A 23,417-nucleotide genomic window follows, 5' to 3' on the forward strand; every position below is an offset into this window, starting at 1 on the left:
ACTTTGCGTGAGGCCCGGCCGATTTCACATCGACGTGCGGTAGACTCCTAGGCTTCCACTTTACGCTTGGGTTAGCGACACCTGAAAGGCCTCTAAGTGGTACATCTCAAATTTATTAGCGGGTTGGTCGACCAATGCGGAGTGTCACGTGTGGGGATGTATGAGCCTCACCGACGTACTCATAGAGCAGACACGGACATTTGATTAAGCACAAACATTTATTTAAACCAAGGGCAATATGCAGGAGATTACAAAAATGACAGAGGAAAGTACTAATACGCGAAGAAAAGGACAGCTATATAAAAAACTATGTTCTGAAAGAACATAGTTTTGCCAGTACAACAGGTACTGGCGAAAGGCAAATCAAGGAATAATAATAAACTAACAACAAGATGAAACTAAAGCAGATACAAAGAAATAATTCCGGAACAACAATGAACACACGCTTCTGAAAGTCTACGTGCGTCTACACCTATTGAAACTACACCTATTTAAAAGCTGGTTATAATAAGAAAACAGATTTTCAAAAAAAGTGACCATAAAAAGTTCCATACGGACCAGGCCAGCTCTTGATACACGTAGGTGAGTTGACGGGTGCCGCTGAAGATCTCGCCAGCTTAGTAGACGACGAGAGGGCGCGATACTGCAGCCGTCTCAATACGTTGCGCGGGTCATTCCATACTCGCCGCCTACGCGAGCCTCGCGACACCGACGACCACGCTTCTTGCTGATTTCATGTCAACTACCGATTTCAAAGCAGTCAAAACTTTTTCGCGGAGTGCGCGTCCTCCTGTACCCTCTAGATGTCATTTTTTTTCTTCCCCGAACAAATGCGTGCCCCGTGCCATTCGGTATAGAGGTGTAGGAAAGACGGGTAGGCGCCATTGCGCGGTCGTTTGTCGCCGGATGTTGTCTTCCCAACACAAAAGCGCCCTTACTTGGACGATGGGGCGCGCGGGCGAGACGAAAATTGCCGTCGTTTGTGACAAGTAGGCAGTTGTTTCCTGATATTTACTGCTTTTTCCGCTAGTAGAAAGGCTGCGTACTGGATGTAGTGACTGGGTGGCATACTGATTATGCATCTCGGCTTATTATTTGTGGCCTAAATGTTCCTCCTATTTACACAGGCCTCCCACCGCCATCCATTCCCGCACTGAACCAGACCTTCGTCGCTCACAGAGACAGCTCCCCGACTGGGCAAAAGGTAGGCCAGAGTCGCTCTTTTTCTGCAAAGGTTAGCACATATGTTTCATCGGCGGCACCCGCCGAATCAGCCAAACATGCATGTAGGGCTCGTACTTCTCTAAGTGGTTAGCTGAGCCGTTGCAAGGCAGGGTCACACTTCATTTTTGGTCACCTCTGATGTGTCTTGTGCTACTGATTTATTCATTGACTGATTTGTGGGGTTTAACGACCCGAAACGACCACATGATTGTGAAAGAAGCCACAGCGGAGGTCTCCAGAAACTTCTACTACCTGAGGTTGTTTAATGGGCACCAAAATGTAAGCACACAGGCCTATAGCATTACTCCTCTATAAAAGATGCAGCCACCACAGCCGCGATTCAATCCTGCGACCTGCGGGTCAGCAACCGAGTACCTAAAGCACTAGACCACCACGTTGGGGCCTCATTTTGCTAGAGAAACAGCAAATTTAAAAAACTCATTCACCATAGCTGCCCGTCTGTGAGTGTAAAGTGCAAGAACTCGTTACTCAAGATGGAAGCCTAAACACGGGGTTCAATCCTGCGACCGACGGTTCAGCAGCCGAGTACCTTAACCACTAAAACACCGCCGCGGGACCATCCATTGATATTAAAAATGGCCCTCTGACGTGCACGTGCTTCACGTGGCTGTTACATAGCGTTCACCGCTTGAGCTCACGCTGAAAAAAATTGCGGTCACACGAGAAGGTATAGACAATACGCTCGGTATGTTTCTCTCTGTAGTTCAGGCCGTGGTGGTGAATAACTGTTTCCTTTCCCACGGGATGTTGTCTTGACCCCAGGTTCTGCATCCAGTCTTCGACACTCTTTAGTTTTGATGATTGTTCTCTCACCTGTAACTACTACAGTTGACAAAAAATTTGCTTAAACATAAATCATGGACGTCGGTCATCGGGATGAATATGTACCACTAAGCATCGCCATGAGTGCATTCTCGTTTAACGGCTTACAACAGCAAACAGCGCACTTTCTTTATCAGTAGATTGTAGACATTCAACTGCTTCCGTATATACGCCTTTTACTTTCGTATTTTGCCATTTCTTATAATGGAGGAATACATCCATGTTTTATTGCGGCAACAATCATACGCAGTCCCGAAGGGTTTTTGCCATCACCATCACGCGCCATATGATGTCCCAAACGATAAAATGCATCGTTTATCGTAAATTATACCCGCAGACGATTGAGCGTAAGTGGGGGCGATGAATGCGGCTGAAGCAGAGATCAGACGAACCGGCGCATCTTTGTCGATCTCAAGAAGCGTGCGATAGCGCTTTCCCGCTCGGGAGGCCAGCCATGAAAAGATGCGAGAGGGGGTCACTCGACCAGAAACAGAGAACATTGAATTTCAAGGCGTGGTTACCATCGCTGGGGCGCGATATCCGCTATATCGGCAGCATCAAAAGCGGCTCGTATTTCTGTCTACGTGCTGCTCTCTGGCTGCAGAGAGACTATGCGAAATTTGTCTCTGGAAGATAGCAGCTTTGCATGAAATTGAAACCAAAAATCACGTGCAAGTCGCACTTCAAACAACATGCCAACTTGTAGCTATCTCAATCATCGCTTCGACCTTGCAGTGAAACCGATCTTTTCCATTAAAAATGCATCAAGTCATTTGTGTGGACTGCTAAAACACGGGCAATATTACGGAGCATGCTTGATCCGGACTCGAAAAAGACGTCGACAGTGAGAACGATACGTACCCTAGCGGGTGAATGCAAAAGTGACAGCCGAACACTGACCGAAGCTCCTAAAGACAAATATATGCAAGGAGGGGGCGATAGCATCGAAGCATTCAGCTGTGAAAGACCACTAAACAACGCTATCGATGAACCCACCACGGTAGCGGAATTCTACGCAGCGGCTCGTGACAACTGGCAAAACACAACACCCGAAAAGGAATTCAGCGCCAACGCAATGTTGCACAACCTCAGTAATGTATTACTTGGACGTCTAGTTGGCTACTTCAATAAGGATATTTGGGAGAAAGATGCAATTCGACAGCTATGAAAGGAAGCCACCATTGTCGTAATTCTCAAACTTGGAAAACAGAGATCAATTGACAACTTCAGGCCGATATCTCTTATGGCATGTTTCGGGAAGCTTTTTATAAATGCAACACTCGTCAGGTTAAGCGATTGCATCAAAAGACGCAACGTCCTATCCGTTTACCTTTATGCAATTTCGCAAACATCTGTCAACAAAAAATGTTTTCCTTAAACTATCAGATCAAGGAACTACCAACGTGTCGACTGAAGCAGAGAATATTGTTGTGCCGTAAACTTAGAGAGCGCATTCTACACTATGTCCTTCAAACGTATCACGGAGAACAACAGCAAATGGGCTGTGGACAAACAATTTTGACTATATCAAGTCCTTTCTAGCTGGCAGATGTGCCACAATATGACTACAAGACATGCGATCACCGAAAATAAATCCGTCAAGCAAGCTCTCAGGCTTCCTCGCAGGCTTCCTCCACAGCGAGGTATGCTCTCGCCATTACTCTAGAATAATAGAATGAACAAATAAGCGAAAAATCTAAATGAAATTCAAGACTTCGAGCTCTCAATGATACGTATCACGTTAATGATGCATAAAGGCTCAATACGCCACAAAGAAAATAGCTTGCAACCATTGAACATTTCGTGGTGACCACGGCATGACGTAGGCACCGGAAAAGTCCCAATAGATGAAAAAATTACCACAAAAACCAAATGTGCATTTTCGCCTAAAAATTGTCAGATCCCACGTAGAGTGGGAATCGATTATGTGCGAAGCACGAATCAGAAAGGTTGATATGTCTCTTTAATATCAGCACCATGTCACGAGGCGGACGTAAATTATGCCGTACATGACTTCCATGTCATCGTTGTCACGTTTGGACGTGTATTTACCTTCCTGAATTCGCGTCACGTGATACCAAATTTCGTATATGAAAAGCCAGCGAAATGGACGCGAGTTCTCTATGAGCGTAGGATGTTGTTATGTTTTACATGACACGTATGTCGTGATTATCACGATTGGACGTGTCAATTACATTCGTCGTCTATTCCCGTCACTTGATGCTTAATTCGTTATATGTGGAGCTAGCCGAACGGCCGTGAGCACACTTTAAGCGTGGTATGTTATTCTGTTCTGACATGACACGCATATCATAATTATCATGTATGCACCAGTCATATGTGAAGCTAGCGAAATGACCACAAGCGCACTATAAGCGTAGCGCGTAGTGATGATTTACATAAAACGCTTGTCATGATTATCGTATTTGGAGGTTTCATTCACCTCCGGCGTCCGTTCACGTCACGTGATACGAAATTTGGTATATGTGAAGCTAGCGAAACGACCACAAGCGCACTATGAGCGTAGCGTGTAGTCATCTTTTACATGACACGCATGTCATTATCATCATGATTGAACGTGTCACTCACTTTTGTAGTCCGTTCACGTCACGTATTAGCAAATTGGGTATATGGGAAGCTAGCAAAACGACCTCAAGCGCACCACGAGCGTAACGTGCAGTCATGTTTTACATGACACGAATCTCACTGTTATTATGTTTGGACGTGTCATTCGCCTTCTTCGTCCGTTCACGCCAGGTAATACGAAATTTGGTATATGTGAAGCTAGTGAAACCGCCGTGAACGCATAATGAGCGTGGCATACAGGGCACGCATCTCATGATTATAATGTTGGCACCACTCATACAACTTCTTCCATTCACGTTCCGAGATACCAAATTTGGTACATGTGAAGCTAGCGAAACGACCACGAGCGCACCATGAGCATAGCGTGTTGTCATGACTTCCATGACATGCATGTCATGTCGTACCATACCACTTATATAATGTATCAGGTTAACCAAATGACTGCAACCGCGGCAAGACCATGAAATCATGACATTCTTGACATTTCAAGATTTTGGTGTAATGACTTCTCAGTTATGCTCGCCATCAGTCATGTTTTGCCATACCGATTTCGGTATCGATATCATGATCGAAACAAGCAAGAGAAATAAAAGTGGTAGGCGGCTTGATAGATAGATTGAAAGACAGACAGACAGACAGACAGACAGACAGACAGACAGACAGACAGACAGATAGACAGACAGACAGACAGACAGACAGACAGACAGACAGACAGACAGACAGACAGACAGACAGATAGATAGATAGATAGATAGATAGATAGATAGATAGATAGATAGATAGATAGATAGATAGATAGATAGATAGATAGATAGATAGATAGATAGATAGATAGATAGATAGATAGATAGATAGATAGATAGATAGATAGATAGATAGATAGATAGATAGATAGATAGATAGATAGATAGATAGATAGATAGATAGATAGATAGATAGATAGATAGATAGATAGATACTCTCAACGTCGCCAAACTTTGCTAATAAATGCTCCGCAATTAGCAGCACTCTTCCAGAAAGAACAAAGCCGCGTGTATTGGGCCTTTAATTCCAAAAAGTGGATTACACTGTCGCTACCCTGAAAATGACAATGAAGCAAATAACTTGGCTAATAGGAAAAAATTGATAAGAAATGTAGAGGCTTGCACGAAAGCGATACAATACGATAGGTTCAAGGTTTTATCAGTAGCAGGATAACACACGATATACCTTATCAAAATCTAAGTTGCTCAGAAATCAAGAGGTGGACCAGGTCAAACGGGGCGCCTACAAAGTGGCACTACAATTGCAAATGAACACCGCGAATGAAAGGTTCCACAACACAGGCGTATACAACGCATTTGAAGAGCTGCAGGCCGTAGTTTTGACAACTAAGGCAGAACGACTGGGTCTAACACAACTTGGAAAACATTTATTACCTGAACTCACCTACCCGGTCTGACCACCATACTTAGTGACAAAATTTATCGAATTCTGACCCACATCAAGATGCAAATACAAGTGACACTGATACCAAATAACATGAATGCTAAATATCACAAAGGCAGAGAAGGCAAGCCCGAGCCAAGCAACTCATTAAACCTTCGAACACAGTCAAGAGATGCTGTACAAGGACGCCACTCGAACTTTGAGAGGACACGTCAGAGTAGCCTTCGCAAAACACAACACAATGAAACTAATACAACGGACTCAGTCAACACCAAATCCACAACTACAGCTGAAGCATCAGCAATTGTGATGGCAATCAAATATTCTGACAGCACTGGAAAATCGGCTATATTTATCTCCTTTCTCAGGTATGGTGCAGAATGCACGTACGATGCATGTTACCACGAATCACACTAAGAATGTTAGGCGACTCACTCTAAGAAGACCATGTGATCACATGATGTCCAGCTCTTAAAGGCATCCCAGGGAATGAAAGCGCACACGCCTAAGCTAGAGAACTTACAAACAGAGCGCGGAGCCAAAGGCTATGGCAACATACTCCGCTTACGGCGCAATACATCCTCGAACACCAACTACGCAGGAAAGAATGTCTAGCCCCACCTAATCCACAGCAGGAAACCGCAGAAGCTCGCACATATAAAACAGTTCAACCGCACACCTACCCGCTTTTGAAGAAGACCCACCACATGAATCGCACATTACATGGCAGCACTTGCCCTTGGTGTGGTGCGCGGCCGCCACTATCGCATGTGGCGTGGTATTGCGCAGCAAGAGCGCATGAGGCAAATTATCCTGGGTTACGATCTTTCTCTAGGGATACGTGGGAGAGCCTCCTCGCTCGTCCGGGACTGGAGATACAAAGAGGCCTCTTGGACCAGGCGGACCGTGTAGCAAGGATCACTGGAGTCCTGGAATGGGGACCCACCTACTCACTCTTTCACATTCGAACCTTTCCCCTCAATAACCAATGAAGTTTTTCCACCACCACCAGTTAGTAAACCTACAACTAGCATGTGCGGGTGGCAATTGTTTTCTATGCGTTTTCGCATTTGACTTAAATAGGCTAAAAAAAGGATGAGGTAAAGTAAACGCGCACGTTGAGCATGAACACGAAACTTTCGCAATTTCTTTCTATCAGTAGATGCTGACACACAGAAAGGTTGCCGCTAGGCACGCTATAGATCTAGGTGGCTGCATCTGTTTAACTTATGATCTGCTAACGCTGGAAAGAATTCAGCGCTCGTGGTGTGCTTTTTGCTTTCCTTGCCTCGCCTTTCGTTTCTCGTTTCCTCTAGCACCTTCCTGCTTGCGCTGCAACCCTTATTACCATGGAATGAAAAACCCTTCTCCCACAGTCTCTGTGGTAGGCGGCCGGCATTGTACACATTGCGCAGAAAATCGCCATTTCAGTGCCATGGTTACAATCTTAGACGATAAGAACCACGTTGCAAATTAAGTTGAAACAGGGAATGTTGCGGCAAGTCTATTTAGTTACAGTTTTGATAAGGCATGGGAAGACAGCAGAGTGGATCACAGAAGAAACAAGACTATCTGACATTCTGCCTGGCACAAAGATGAAGTGATTAACCTAGGCACGTCACGTTATGCAAAACACTGATAGTTGATGTTCTGTGATTGAATACTAAGAATTTTCAGAGAACTAATACCACGAGATGGCAAATGTAGCCGAAGAGGGCATTCTGGCATGCAGTGACGGAATGAAGATGTTACAGGTATAATATATTGGCCGACTATCTGCGTACTTCGCTGGCAAAGGTTATCAAAAAACAACAGTCGTTTGTCTAGAGAGAAAGCAAAAGATGTATATTCCACGTTCTACTTGAAAACATCAATGACTAGGACCTTAGTCCGGGATCCCAGTGGGGCGGGCCACGGGTGAGTAGGTGCTGGATGGTTGGATGGATGAATATATCCGGCTGTGCCCTTTCAATTGGGCGGCGGGTCACGAACCCTAGCCAGGTATTAAAATCGTGCTGTGCGAGATTTGAACGCCATCAAGCGGTAATTTCGCGAAAATAAAGTTTTTCCAGAACATACAGTCGTTGCTATAGGTGGCTGCCCCATGTCATCTCAGTGAAGCGTAATAAACCACCACGTTTTGTTCTTAGCATCGCATTCTCAGCCAAGGGTAATAAGCACCGAGTTCTTTTTAACTACATATCTAGGCCTTAAAACAAAAAAAGCACACGATCAAATACTTGCGTATTATTGTTTACTTTAAACATGGCTAATACATGCTTTTTAGTTAACAATGTTCAAAGTACAAACGCACCAAGCCTTTTAAGATGTGTAAGCGTGGAGGATAGGCTTAAACTTCCGGCAGAGACTGAATTGTCCGGCTGACATACCAACAGAAAGACAGACTGAAATTTTCGTGTTGAAATATCCCAAGCAAGGCTATCATCTTTAAAATCGAACCCGCTTTAAGGTTATTTGGTCAATTTAACGTCATTTGAAGATGCCGGCGTCCAGCAGTGCGCTTAAAACAAGGTGAAAACGATAGTGATGATGGTTATTATGTGTGTTGGGGTAATTTAATGTACTAAACGCGCAATTTCTTGTGCTCGTGCATTTTTTTTTCATGCTTTGTAACTGCCGGAACCAGTTCACGTATACGCGTGTGCTAACGGCGTCGGACAGAGTTAAAGCACTAGCCTTCATACTGATGGAGGAAAACGTGAGATTAAGAAAACAGACTCCAGCAGTTACTTTATCTTGGCAGTTTCTCTTGCACCCTTATTTGCACGTACGCCTCCTTATATCACCCATCCGCACAAATGATATCAACAAGTTGTCGCTCTAGCTCCGAAAATTTTCCAAATCTTTTTCTTAGTAAGTGTCAAAGGATGATCCGTGACTACTGTGATTGATAAGCTGACGGCGTTTGGTTTGAAGAATACTACTGCCATGCTTCAGGCCGCAATGATCACCTCTCTTTATTATTTCTTTCAGACCCGTCTGCCTATGAGGGGAAGACCGGTTCTTCGTTCGGTAAACTCAGGTGAGCTGTTGCCTCACTGCGTCCTTAGCTCTGCTCGTAGAATAACTTGTTGGTAGAAGAACTAGTCGGTAGAACATGAAGAGCTAGTTGATAGAACATTTCAAAAAATTAAAATAAATGCCTGGTGTGTGTGTGTTTGTGCGTGAATGCGTCTCGTGTTGTGCTGACATTAATTTTTTGAAATGTTCTAGCTCGGCTCGGGTGGTCGTTCACAGTAGAATATGTATTGGTTGAATGAATTGAGATATTCCATGTAGTTGGCTGCCCAATTATGTGACATAAGTTTTTGCACGTGGAGAATTATGCAGTCAATTTCGTGCATTTTGAATGCGCCTTCACTCGCTAGAACGCGGCAAATCGTAAAAGTTCATGCCTTCCAAGCGTATCTCGATAAGAGTACATGGTGGGTATTGTTGCGAAATTTGTAACGCTCGTGGTGATGCAGGCTCAAAATCAATATTACGGGTTTGGTGACTTTGCCCTGAATTTAGGTGGTCTAAAATACCTTCGCAAAGTTTTTATGTAGTTGTTACGTAGACCAACCTACCCGGCAACTTAGCCGCAGCCCACATGAGTCAGAGCATATGAGGGTTGGCTGCCAGATGGACACTGTGAATGAGTGAAAGAAGCAAATGTGCTGGTGGCACTCTTTCTTTTGGCTTCTATGGCGGGTAGAGCGAATTTCAAGTGGCTTGGTCGATACTAGACGAGAAGATGAAGGACCCTGGTAGAAACACAATCTAGCATAGCGGAGACGACGTCATCTGCCACAAGCCCTAACCTACGCAACACACTCAGAAGTGACGTATTCACCGTAAATAACATAGTGGAGCAGTTGTCTAAAATATAAATAGTTATATTGAATAATCAGTGGGCTGCATCAACTCATACTAATGCTCCGTTTATTATCATCTCTTCGAAGATTTCGCACACAGTGACTGATGTGAAGATAAATACAACAAACTGAGATCGCCCAATTAATTTCTAAATGATTGTGAGACAGCTAGAAGCGCTTGGTGAACAGTGTGGACCGGAACAATGCGTGCTTCTAAACTAGATGATTCATGACTGGGAAGTGACCACTGCTGAAAACGACAAAGAAAACGGAGAGAATGAAGAATTTCTTTGCGCCTTCTCTTTTCCGTGTTTTCTACAACTCTGCTTATTCCCTGAAAAGTTCCCCACGTGCAAGCAACCACGCTTGAACGTCTGAGAAGTTTGCAAAAGGCTGGCTGATGCACCCGTTTAATCTTGGCCTACATGTATCACTGCAGCGCTAAGCTTGTAGCTGCTATTAACCATTGCTTGATAATGTCTTTGCCGCCGTGGATACGAGCGGTGCTGTCTGACACTCCAAGGCCGCACATACACATACACCGAAGGAAGAGAATAAGTAAACAGCTTCTGTGGCAGCACGAACAGCAGTGCACCGCACATGTATGCCGAGGGCCATTCATTCTATTAATGCAGCAAGGTACTAGCATATATATATATATATATATATATATATATATATATATATATATATATATATATATATATATATATATATATATATATATATATATATATATAAGAGAAAGAAGTGTATACCTAAGGGCTCGTTTTTTCGTGTTTTGACACAATATTATTCAGATATAAGAGACAGTAATGCCAAGGAATGTATAGGGGAAGCTATTAGAACCAATGGAATGTAAATAAGAAGAAAGAAAAGTGCGTGAAAAAATAACCAGCCGTGAGCAGGAATCGAACCTACGACCTTCAAATAACGCGTTCGATGCTCTAACCACAGATATATCACAGCGGCCTTTCCTCCATCCACTTTTTGGGGTTTATATATGAATTTAGAAGTAGGAGTGTCAGTCAGCACCATCTATAAGCCAAGCGACGAGTGTGAAACACTCTTTTGTGCGCATGTGTGGCGTCACGTAGCACGTGAACTTATTACGAGCGGGCAGCTGAATAATAGTCTCTCATATACAACCTAATGACACCAAGTCTGCCAGCACGAGACCCTCGTTAATGAATAAGGAAAAGAAGTGTATACCTAAGCGCTCGTATATATATATATATATATAATTAAGGAAAGAAGTGTATACTCAAGGGCTCGTTCTTCCGTGTTTTACACAATATTACTGAGGTCTAACAGACAATAATGCAAAAGAAAGTATAGGGGAAGATATTAGACCGAATCGTGATGTAACAAAGAAGAAAAGTGGGTGAAAAGATAACTTGCCGTGGGCAGGATCCGAACCTGCAACCTTCGAATGACGCGTTCGATGCTCTACCACTTGAGCTACCACGACAGCCATCCCCTCAGCCACTTTATTGGGTTTATATGTGAATTTAACGTGGGAGTGTCAGTCAGCGCCACCAGTAGCCTTTGCGGCGAGTGTGGCACACTCTTTCGAGCCTGTTTGGCGTCACGTAGCACGTGAACTTATTACAGGTGGGCAGCTGACCAGTAGTCCCTTGAACACAACCTAAAGGCACTAAGTCTGCCAGTACGAGACCCTCGTTAATGAATTAAGGAAAGAAGTGTATACTCAAGGGCTCGTTTTTCCGTGTTTTACACAATATTACTGAGGTCTAACAGACAATAATGCCAAAGAAAGTATAGGGGAAGATATTAGACCAAATTGTAACAAAGAAGAAAAGTGGGTGAAAAGATAACTTGCCGTGGGCAGGATCCGAACTTGCAACCTTCGAATGACCCGTTCGATGCTCTGCCACTTGAGCTACCACGACAGCCATCCCCCCAGCCACTTTATTGGGTTTATTTCAATAAAGTGGCTGGGCAATAAAGTGGCCGTCCAAATTAGTTTGAATGCCAAATCGATAAATTTGCGTTGGGCATCGTGTTTTTGTACACTAGAATAAAACAAACAATCGCATGGGAAGAACGCGGCTGAAGGATAGATGAAATGAGCTGCCCATCTCCGTCATAAAAAGGGTTCATGCGGCAGCATCGCTCCTTGCTTGAAGCGATGTCACCTCAAGCTGAAACAAAACGCCCCTACTGTCTTTTTCGCCAGGCGCAAGAGCATCAATGATAGAAGGGGAGAAAATCATTCCAGCGCGGCATGTGGAAAGGTGATCAGGGAAAGTATTGCACAGAGTCGTTCACGCAGCACCTTGCAACTTCGCTCATAAGTGCTAGCTTTGGCGTGGCGCTGTCTCGATGGGCATCAGGGGACGACTCGTTCACTTACTGTGCTCTCGACGCTTCGGAATTGGAAGACTGTATAACTGTACATTTAAACCTGGTAGTGTTCGTCAAGACCCATCAGCACAGACTACACTCCTAGGTTTAAATGCGCAGATTAATCGCTTCGTCCCCTGAATCAGGTGTAATCTTATAAACCAGTATTTTACTCGGTTAAGCGAGAACAGATGAAAAGAGCTACTTGATCGCCTTAGAATAACATTCAAATAAAAATTTATTACTTTCATTTTTCTCCCTCACGACGAGGCTAATTTTTGGGGTTTTAATTGGATTTGGGCTCTGACTTTAGCAGTGAAATGAAATATTAGAAATTCTGTCCCGGGCGCAAAACTTGGCTCTGGATCTAGGCAAAAAATATTTATGTGATCAGGGGAAAGAGTCTTTGCGTATATTTCAAATATGTTTGTGCGTGTGGGCGCGTGGGTACATATTCATGCATAATTCCGAAACGCCGGGGAGAGGGAAAAAGTCCAATGCTCTCATCCTTCCACCACCTTGTTGCGCCAGTCTCTTTGCTTCAGGTGCTTCACACCAGCATATACTCACGTTGGAGCAGATGATGAGCCTCTAGCAATCACTCTCTGATTGCTAGTATCTCCCCGGAGAAACTACTCCTGAGTCGAGGCTTCTGACGTTCAACTTTTGATTTCACATTTCCTTTAAAATGCGAGGCATTTCTTAATAAAGCAATGGCACGTAAAGCGTATGTATCTATCTATCTATCTCGTATGTTATTCTAGATATCTAGCCTGCTACACTCTAAGGCAAAAGGGTGTTAAAAGGGTGTGTGGTTCGTCTTTTTGGGGCCTAATGGGGCTGCCACAACCATTAATCCCTTTAAGGAATAACAGCACCGGGTCTAACAGTAAGTCCCCACAGACGAACTCAAGGAACTAACATTTAGTCCTCACATTTACACCTTAGCGAGTAACCGTTCGTCCCACAATTCACCTCAAAGGACTAACATTTAGTCCTCACATTTGCACCTTATAGAGCAACTGTTAATCCCCACATTTACACCTTACTGGGCAACTGTTAGTCCTCACAGTTGCACCTTGTCGGACGAACGGTTGATCCACTCAAATACTCCCATCGGATGAACTTTTTGTCCCCAGTTCAAACAGTGTTTTCGTTTATTTTCCACCAGGCCCCATACTTTTTTCACCTGTTTTTCTGCGGAGTGAGCAACAAATTGCGCAGAAAAGAACACGCAAAAAAGTAGTTAGCTACCTATGTGTAACTGCTTTCGCAGTCACGGCAACAACAAAAGACTTAAGTGAGACATGGAAATCTTTCATTTTTCTACATACACATGAAGTTTTCCTATTCTTTTAAGTGAATTCATGGTGAAGTGTAAAAGTCCAGTCTCGTTGTCAAATCTTGTTCACTCCTTGGGGAGCTCCTCCGACGGAAGCGATAGATGACTAGCATTGCAGACGCCAGCGCACGCAGCCTTCTGCCTGTTGTGTTGCCACGGCTGCACGTACAATAATATAGTAAAAATAGTTAGACACACGTGACAGAAGATGAAGATGCACGCATATGGCAAGTACGTACAAGTTAGTATAAAACATGCGTGTAAGATATGACATCCAAAAACTTTACCTTCACATCTCGCACAGTCCTTCTGAAGCTGCTCTGACGAAAGAGATGGATGACAGGCATCGCAGACGCCAGCGACACAGTCTTCAGCATGGTGTGTGCCCACGGCTGCACAATAAGTATGTAAAATAGTGAATCACACGTGACAGAGGAGGAATACAAATGCATATGAGAAATACCTGCAAGGTGAAATAAAAACATGCGTGAGATATGACATCATAATAATTTCACCGTGATGTCACACATCGTCAAAGACTCATTTCGATCCCCGTAGCGCATCAGCTTCGGAGCGGCGGCCGCAGCCACAACTCCACGACCCACCGTGCCGCTGACAAGTCGGCGAGTCCCAAGCGAGCGACGTCGTTCAGCTCAAGCAAGCGAACGCGAGACCAAGCACGGCGCTGCACGCGGAGTGTCTGCCGCCTGCGAACTTCGAACAGGAAAGCGAGCGTACGCTTGGCCGCCGCCACGAACAGCGCCGAGGGGGTTTGGAGCTAGCACAGAAGTAATCGACGGTAATACGGCCCTTTTCCACAAACTCGAGCAAGTGCAGTGCGAAAACGCGAGTCTGCCGCCGCGGTCAATGGATGGCGCCGAGCTGCTTGCGACCGACTGACGGGAAAGCCAACTGTAATAGCGACCAATTTTCAGTGAGTTCCGACGCTAGCGAAAGCCCCGCCAACCCGTGCTGGTGCACTTACATACAGCCCGCGACATGCTTCAACCAAGCTCTTTACGAGAACCCGCAACGTGTTTACGACGCCTCCCAACACAGCGACGGGGTCTCATCCCAATATCGTCAGTCTGGAGCTCGTCGCGGCGGCGAAAACAAGCGAGCACTCGACGAGGGAGCGTACGGGAGGCCGACGGCAATGGCGGCCAATTTCCAGGCTGTCGCAAAGCACAGGCGAACTGCAGACGTCGAAGCTGACCTTCGCGATGCATTTCGTGTGCGCGATATAGAACACGATCGAGCCCGTTGACGGCAAGCGCGATCCGTATCGCACACGCGACAAGCAGAGTAGAATAAAGAATGATAACCTACTTGCCCCAGAATCCAGCGCTGTTTTCCGCTCTGAGTCGGACTGAAGTATATATCAGATAGGTCTGTTGTCTTCTCGGCCACCATATTAGCCGTCCCAACTGTTGCTGTCGTGTGTTGGTCGTGACTATCTTGAAGCCAGAGATATACAGAGCAGCGTGATGACGTGTCGAGACTTTCTCCAGACTTCATGGGTGCAGCGAAACCCAAAAGCAGCAGCCCACGCTCATCCATGCGTACACACAACCACCACGTCGTAATAGACCTCTCCCTGTTTGTAAACAGTGTGACGTCAATGCGGGCACCCCGCCCATCATACCCTCTCTCGGAGCAGGTGCTGGTTGGCAGAAAAGCTCCAACCAGCGGCATCTTACTGCGTAGCAGAGCTGTGCGTCCGCATTCTTTCGACAGAAATTTCCACATGGCTATGTTCTAAAGTCACAGATTTTGAAAGAAGGGGGTCGTGGAAGGGTCGCTGCTCATATATAGTGCGGAAATTTGCTCGTCGTAGTTGGATGGATGGAGAAACCTTATTATAGTACTGAAAGACGCGGCTAGCACGCAGTGGGGTTCACCCACGTAGATGGAAGTCATAAAAAAAATGATCTTTTTCGAAAGAGAACGTTTTGAATGTACATGGTGACTGGCACTTTAAGAACCATTTGTATGGAATGGTTGTAAACTTATTCTATTTCTATCCAGGCGTGTGCAATGCAGTTTTAAACAACCTTAAGCATTGGCGGCAGCATGGTGTTGAGCTGCTGTGCGCGACGTCATGCATAAGTTCTCAGTCGTTGTGCAAAAGCCTGATCGAGGTCGAATGGAAAAAAAAACTCTTCTTGCCGTGGGTTAGGTCAAGGGTAACATATCATCTTGAAAACTAAAGTGAAATTCTGCCACTGCGTTTCTCAATAACCCAGTGAATATTCATGTGATGTAAAACCTGACAACGTGATTATATTTTTTTCTGACGCGATTACCTTGCTGCATTTGACACCTATAACATGTTTTCGAACCTATATTGTTCTTTAGTCCTGATACACAAATTTCTTATGCGCATTGTCACTTCATTACATCAAGCCGTTAAAGTACAAAGTAGATAAGAAATGCAAGTCTTCGCTGTTTCAATCAACATGTATCAGGTATTTGTAATACGAGGTATAGCCGCAGTGCATGTTGTAGCGTTGCCGATTCTGCATGCGTAGTCGTATATATCACCCGGCGATCATTCACTTTTATTTTTATGCCCACCGCGCATACGCGGAGATGTATCCACTGGCAAAGGATCACGTCAAATGTATTTTTACCTCGACTAAAATGTCAGATTGTAAAGTTTCATCGACAACCGGTTACTGCAACCGGCCCAGAGCGAATAACAGTGTTTTCTCAAGAAGGACGCATCACGTTATTCACACTGCGAACACCACGCACAATATTCCCAGTTTTGTCATCCGTAAAGGTGAATCAATATTGTCGATGCCCTGCAACGCACACTACACGCCACAGTCAACACTGCACAATTTCGCAGACGATGCCACTGTTCCTCGCACAGGCCACCGCGCGTGTTCACTTCTCCGAGATAAACAGCCAGCCAGCGTGGCGAATGTTTCATCACGTGCTTTACCACACACCTAGATGTTCTCTGACACATACCACAGCTAATGTTGCTACTGTGAGATGAAGATTAAACTTTCAAAAAGAAACAAAATTGCCCCAACACCGAGCGACTCCACCCCACTCAGCCACCAGCGGGAGTGTTTTGCCAACCACCGCCTTGCACACGCACCGGTGACGTCACGCTGTGACGTACCCCGGTAGAGGTTTATTCTTAGATCGTCGAGTCTAGGCGGCCGTGGTCGAGCACCCCGAGAGCGACGCAACGCCAACCGTCGCCGGCGAAGTAAGAGGAAAGACTGAGCCAGCAGACGAGTAGAAGAGAAGAGAAGGAGGGCTGGTCACCTTGGCAACGCTTTTCGCGCTGCCTGCAATGCCCGGGCGGTTCATCCCTTGGTTTCGCGCGGCACGCTTCTCTCTGTGGTTGCTCCTCAATGGTCTATCCGTTAATCGCGCGCGCCTGTTGGGCTACCTTACTCCTTTTTCGGGTAATTTTGCCTTAGAGTGTACAATGTACACTGGCGGGCATTTCATTACCTTCTGAACATAAAATTACTATGTGAGTAATAAATGATATGTAATAAAATATAAATCGCGACACATGTCCTGTGAATCATGATCTGGTGAAAAGAATATCATTACGCCTATATGAGGAGCATGAGTGACATGTCATAAGAATACCATAATTTCATGCGCGCCATATACGCCCCTGCTTCGCAGAATATCTGATGCCACAGTATTTCGAATTCACCATAATTTTAACGGGGTGCCCATGCTGTGGCTGCAGTTACGCTGCATATTATTTAAGGTGCAGTGCTAGCGAAAGATCGCTCGTCATAATTTTTATTTTTTTCTTGTGCCCTCCTGATTACAGTACCACGCGCCGCACCACTGCAACAGTCTGCTGCACAGATCTCGGTAACCACGAAATACAGGACAGCTTCGAAGCCCCCCAGCGCTGCTGGGGGCCAGCCAAAAGCTACACAAATGAGATCTGGTGCGGCAGGTAGAGCAGCTGCACGAACGACAATTCGCAACGGCACGGAAGCCTACAAGAAACCATCACTCGCCTCTGGAGTCGTGGAGCAGCAAAAGGTGGTGACCACTAACATCGTTTGGCAATGGCGATTCTATGCATGCGATAAGGACACATCGTTCAGCTATAGCGTTTAAGCGTAGGGAGTAGATATGCGCTTTATTCACGGCAGCCACTGTGTTTCCTTAAACCCGTGTTTTGCTCACTTATGCCAGGTCGCTCTCATAAAGGAGTTAGCTGCTAGCCTTAGATTGCACAAAGTTTCAAACATTCACCAGAGCCACACGTTTTTAGGAGATAAACTTCTTAGAACCTAGCCTAGTTTTTCGTTGCCGTCATGGTATGTAACCGTTTTCATAGCCAAAACATATCTGAGAGGCAGCAGTTTTGCAATAGACTTCGACGTATATAGACAAAGGCTAATGCTAACGTAAGAGATCACTGTTCCAGCGAGAATAACCTATCCAGAAGTTAAGATTGTTGAAACGCGGAGCTGCTAAACAAGATACGAGAAAAAGAATTGGTGGGGCTGTCTACCGTCCTTCGTTTACCCATTCGCAGCTTTATCAATAAATTCATTACGTGGCGCTTTCAGAAGCGTTTTAAATTGCCACGAGTTGAATAAGAAATCACCCACCAGCCAAACTATGACGGCTTTTATCTCGGAGGTCGATTACAATGCAATGTCTGAAATTCGAAAGAATTGCGCAAACCTGAGAGGCTTAGCACATTTACAGCCAAAAATTTTGTTGCGTCCGATGCGGAGTTCTGAACACTGGCACATCCCCCGACCGCGAACAAATTACGGACTCCAAATGCTAAAGCACTCTGTTCCCCATATACTAAATAAGTTCAAGCTCACAGAACAGCAATTGCGTCTCCTTTCAAGTAGTGATATATTAAACCTGTTTGTATAAGGAACTATAAACCCAGAAAAATTACACCCAGTACTTGTAAATGCATGAAATTCTAAGTGTACCCCTTTCTGTTATAGCGTCTTATATTGGTTGCCTTTTTTCCCAAAAATTGTTTGTTTGTAAACACCCAAGTGTGCATCTATTCTGTACTTCATAAACAACCACTAGAATGTTATTTTCTTTTCTTTTTTCTTTCAATCATACGTGAGCACCGTATGGAGCTTGGTGTGCCATTGTTTCTGTTGCCTTGTACAAATGGGAGGTGGGGCTAGTCAAGCTGCTATAGCGCAGCTTTTTTCCTACTTTCCATGCCACAATTGTTTCTTGTTTGTGTAAATCACGGTGTATCGTTGTGGTGAAATAAATTTCAACTTTCAACTTTCAACTTTCTTTCCATGACTGTTACACAGTAGAAAAACATAATTCGCATTCATAATTTATTGCTCACTTTGTCCGCGTTGTAACACTTGTTTACTGCTATGTACGAAGTTTGTTATTTTGTGATGAAGTGTGGGCTTTGTGAATATTTATTCCTAGCGAGCTAGGATTGGTTGCAATAATTAAATCGCAGCATAAGAATGAGTTCCTATCCCACTTTCAACAATACATAACTACAGTATATTTGTTAGCAATAATTGGTGCACCACTGATTTTACTGTGAAATCTGACATGAGATCAAAAGGACCATTCTTGGCACCGTAGTAGTCCACCTGAGCCGCCTCCGGTGGTGTCTCGCTGTAACGGCTATCAATCAAAATAACAGGAAAAACGAAACAAGAAAAACTATATTCAGGTGGAAATGGTGTTCAAACCTGCGTAACTCCCCATGGCAGCCCAGTATTTTACAATAGAGCCGTGATGGTTCTCGAAATTCCTTTGCAAAAGCATCTTAGACAGACCTCATGTCGGGAAGGAACCGAGTTAGCAGCAGGCCAGGAACACTGCATTAACAACCAGGTGTCTCGCAATGCGAACAATAATCCAGATGTCACGCGATACGAATTGCGTACGAGTAGATCAGTGATAGCTTCAAACACGCTTAAGATGGCTCTGACAAAATTCCTCGTCATCAGTCTATGCATCAGCACAATACACGTAAGGCCTTGCTGATGCATAGCTGGTACTTCGCTTCTTTGTAGAGCAGCGAATAACGGTGAATGGCGTACAGTCCCACAACTGGACAAGAATTGTGGTTTGCGGTTGGTACCTTGCAAGTATACGGTAACCCCAAGAGTGTTTACGACGGGTTACAAAATGCCACTCCACGAGTTTTTACTGTGATCTTGCTGCGTTTTCCGCTGAGCCTAGGAACGTTTTTTTTTTCTAATTCCCAGTATATTAAACAAGAAATGCCCTTGGGTCTGTTCTTGTGTGCGGGATCATCGTTCGAGTTTGACCGAGTCTCTTTCTGCTTCACTTCCACCACATGCCGTGTAATAATCCGTTATCAGCCATGGACGACTCGCACATTTGACATGGTGCCAGTAAAACATTAACGCTGACTGCGCGCGCAGGAACAGAAGCAAGATCACGGTGGAGCTGCTTAAGTTGAGTGTCAATTTGTACTTATTCTTCACTCTCAGAACACTGGCGCCAATGAGTCGGGCATGGGCGAAACAACGAGTACCCATAGAGATTTACAAAGATAACAACTGAAAGGGCAACAGAAGCTGAAGGGGCAACAGAAATTTCCGACGGCGAACGTCGAACCACTCCGCTATCCGGGCATGCTACCAGAGCATAGCATTACGCTGCATTAGGTAGCATGGCAAGTGGATGGGAAAGGGAAGTAATAGGGAGAAGGAAAGATGTGCAAGTGAGCAGGCAACGAAGGAGGGGAGCAAGCAAAGCGAAATAAAGGAAAAGAAAGAGGTAGCACGAAAAGCCGAAAATGGGCAGAGAAGGGGGTAGAAAGAAGAAGCGAAAAGTATAGAGATGGAATGAACAATAGAACCAACTTCCAAGTCCAGTCCTCGTATCTTCCTCCATCAGACTTTTATTGCAGCTTTAGAGTCGTTCACTTTCTATGGCGGAAACACGTCATATATGGCATGTATTTTGCTCTATTGTGTGTGCTCTTTATTGGTTCATTTTATGTCCAGTTGCACTGTATATGTGCTGCCATGTTTTTCATTTATTTGATTTGGTGTCAAACGCCACAATGTAAGCTTCTGTGCCCGTATTTGCTGTGTCAGCATCTTAACTTGCCTTTTGATCATTTTATTTTTCGAATTGCAGTGTAATATTGGAAGTTTTGTTGCATAATTGTGAGTTTCTGTTCCTTTAAAAGCCCTGCTTGAGGCTCACATTATCTATGAACAAAATTACAAAACAAAACGAAAGAAAATTATAAAGACTGAAGTATAAGTACAATGAAATCTAGAAAGGAAACACACAAAAAAACGCATAAAAGTTGACCAGAAAAAAATGGAGAAAGAAACAACGATAATTTTCCAAGCTTAGCGAAACAGCAACAGCCAAGGCTACGTTGGCTTCTGTCAGCTCCGTTGTCTATCTTTCGCTTTGCAGTTTCAATGCCAGCTACGCAAGTTTTTTCTTTTATCTTCTTCACTAGAAAATAGGGATCATCACCAGTGAATACTTTGATTTTGTTATTTTTCTCCCCTCCGTTTATACCCGTGCCAAGCGGGCATATCAAGTGCATTAACGAAGAGTGCATTCCATTTAACCGGCACTTTATCAAACGGAAAGTAGTGAAAGTGGAGTGCCGCTTGCCGGAGAGTTTACTACGGTCAGAGTGCGTTTTGCGAAACAACACATTGCTGCATGTGGGCTGGTATTGACTTGCGACGCATGCATAAAATACTGGTGCGTTTTTAGTATAATTCGACGTAAACTATTACATTGTTCAATTTACTTTTAACTTTTTAATTACATGTTTTAAAAATGCTCTCAAAGTCCACAGCCACTTGTTGCCTACAATTGCGCATTGTTTTTTCGTTGAGCAGCACTCACCGTAAAGTGTCACTAAGGTTTTCGAAGGGAACTGCCCGAAGTTGCACTTAACTTGCCGGCTTAAGGCGGAAATACTTCATTTACCCTTATGAGATATGGTTTGGTTTAGTTTGGTTTGCTTTTATTCAAGGCAAAATTGAACAAGATTGCCTTGGGGGACACGACTAAAGGCTAAGTAAAAGTCTGACTAGGTCGTGCCACCCTGGCAGCAAAGCAGAAACACACCGCAAGCACAGCACTCAGAAAATTATAACATCACGTGTTATCTTACACGGGCACCATAATCAAACAGGAACCGCCAGAAGTGTGAACAAAAGAACAGAAATACAAACAGTCCTCATTCGAGTGGTGGCAAACACAAACAAATGCATGCCCTCTATCAAATAAATTAACAAGAAACATCTTGACTAGGAAATCGAGTTGCTCTACAAGACAAATTAGAGTATAAAAAACAACAGGCAAGGAACAATAACTAACAAGGTGCAACGAATACAAAAACATCATTAACTACAAATTTCAACAATCAAGAAAAACATCGCTTTCATCCACTAGAAACTCTTTCGTGATTTTTTTAAATGATCTAGCTGAAATTCCGTCTTCCAGTAAATGTAATATAGTTGGGTGTTTGTTTAGAATGTTTGGAATTTGTGACGCTAATCGTTGGTCGCCGTAGCTCGTGCGTGATCTATATTTGTATATTAGGCTCTTTCTCCGCTCGTATGGTGTTTGTTTCACATAATATGTGTCCAAGAATAGTGATGTGTTTAGTTTATACTGGTGTAATATCTCTAGACATAGCTTATGTCTGTATAACAGTTTTATAGGTAATACTTTGTACATTTTAAAATATGGTCGAGCACTTTCGTAAAGGGGAGTGTTAGATATAGCACGTATAGCACGCTTTTGTAATATCAACAGAGAATTAAGGTTTGTAGTGGTCGTTGTTAGCCACACCAAGGAGCAGTATGCTAGTCGTGAATGTACTAGTGAAAATAATATGCAGTTCTTTTGCAGGGTAACTCAAAAACAAAAGGGGAGAGGAAGCAGCGTGAAAGTTGATGCCGTGTTATCCACAAAAAAGAGTCATCGCAAAGATGCTTCCTCAATTTTAGGAGTATTTTGACGAACGTTAATCAAACAGAACAATAAGTTAATTCTGAAAATTTTGCGCATAATTGCCCTAGCAGTGCATCAAAAAGTTTCTTTCTGGATTGGTAGTGTTGTGGCGGAACGTAAATATTGAGTTCCCTTTCCAAGGTGATGTAACAAGGAATCATGTGCACGAATCACAGACCCATAAGAAATTGGTGTATTTAGGCTGGTCACAAAGTCTCTTGCAGAGTTCCCAACAGTGAGCCTTGTGCGATACATTTTGTAGACCGTGGCCAGATCTGAGGTGCCAAAAGAAGGCCGGAAGAACCCGTCGGCTGTTCCCAAGCCGCCAACAGCTCGACCGACGCCGACTCTGCCAGAGCCCCGTAAGGGACTGCCTGAAGGACCAACGACCACCTAGAAAAGCCTTTTTCCAGGCAGGCACCCTCATGTTTCTTTACAAACTTTCATTCATTTTACTTACTCCCAGTTATTGAATATATAAACGTACACTAAAGGTGAAATGTGAATCCCAATATACCACGCCTTACACCAATGAATTAAGGTGAAAGCGTTAGATGCCCCAACTAATGCAGAAACACTAATACGCAAGAAAACGTTAAGAAGTATCTGTATGATATCATGGCATCACGAAAGGTCACTATGACGTTGCGTAACGTGAAGTAGCATGAAGGCGTCATCACGTGACATCCCGGACTGGTGACAGCTGGGAAGGCGTCGAGAGCAGTGCAAAGTTCGCTGCAGAAAGCTTTCGCTGAAGGTGGAGG

At 44.3% G+C, this 23,417-nt stretch overlaps 1 protein-coding gene across 1 annotated transcript in view; it reads left to right on the forward strand.

Annotated features, from left to right (window-relative positions):
* The window catches only part of LOC142777227 (uncharacterized), a 32,477-nt gene extending 9,416 nt beyond the window's left edge, over positions 1-23,061 (forward strand). The window contains exons 3-6 of the mRNA XM_075881556.1: positions 1,128-1,204; positions 9,076-9,124; positions 17,483-17,703; positions 22,916-23,061. Of these exons, the coding sequence (XP_075737671.1) occupies positions 9,088-9,124; positions 17,483-17,703; positions 22,916-23,050 (393 nt within the window). The 5' untranslated portion in view covers positions 1,128-1,204; positions 9,076-9,087 and the 3' untranslated portion in view covers positions 23,051-23,061. The remainder of the gene's footprint in view (positions 1-1,127; positions 1,205-9,075; positions 9,125-17,482; positions 17,704-22,915) is intronic.
* Positions 23,062-23,417: the final 356 nt, after the last annotated feature.

The sequence above is a fragment of the Rhipicephalus microplus genome, chromosome X, assembly GCF_043290135.1.
Source record: "Rhipicephalus microplus isolate Deutch F79 chromosome X, USDA_Rmic, whole genome shotgun sequence".
Classification (NCBI taxonomy): domain Eukaryota; kingdom Metazoa; phylum Arthropoda; class Arachnida; order Ixodida; family Ixodidae; genus Rhipicephalus; species Rhipicephalus microplus.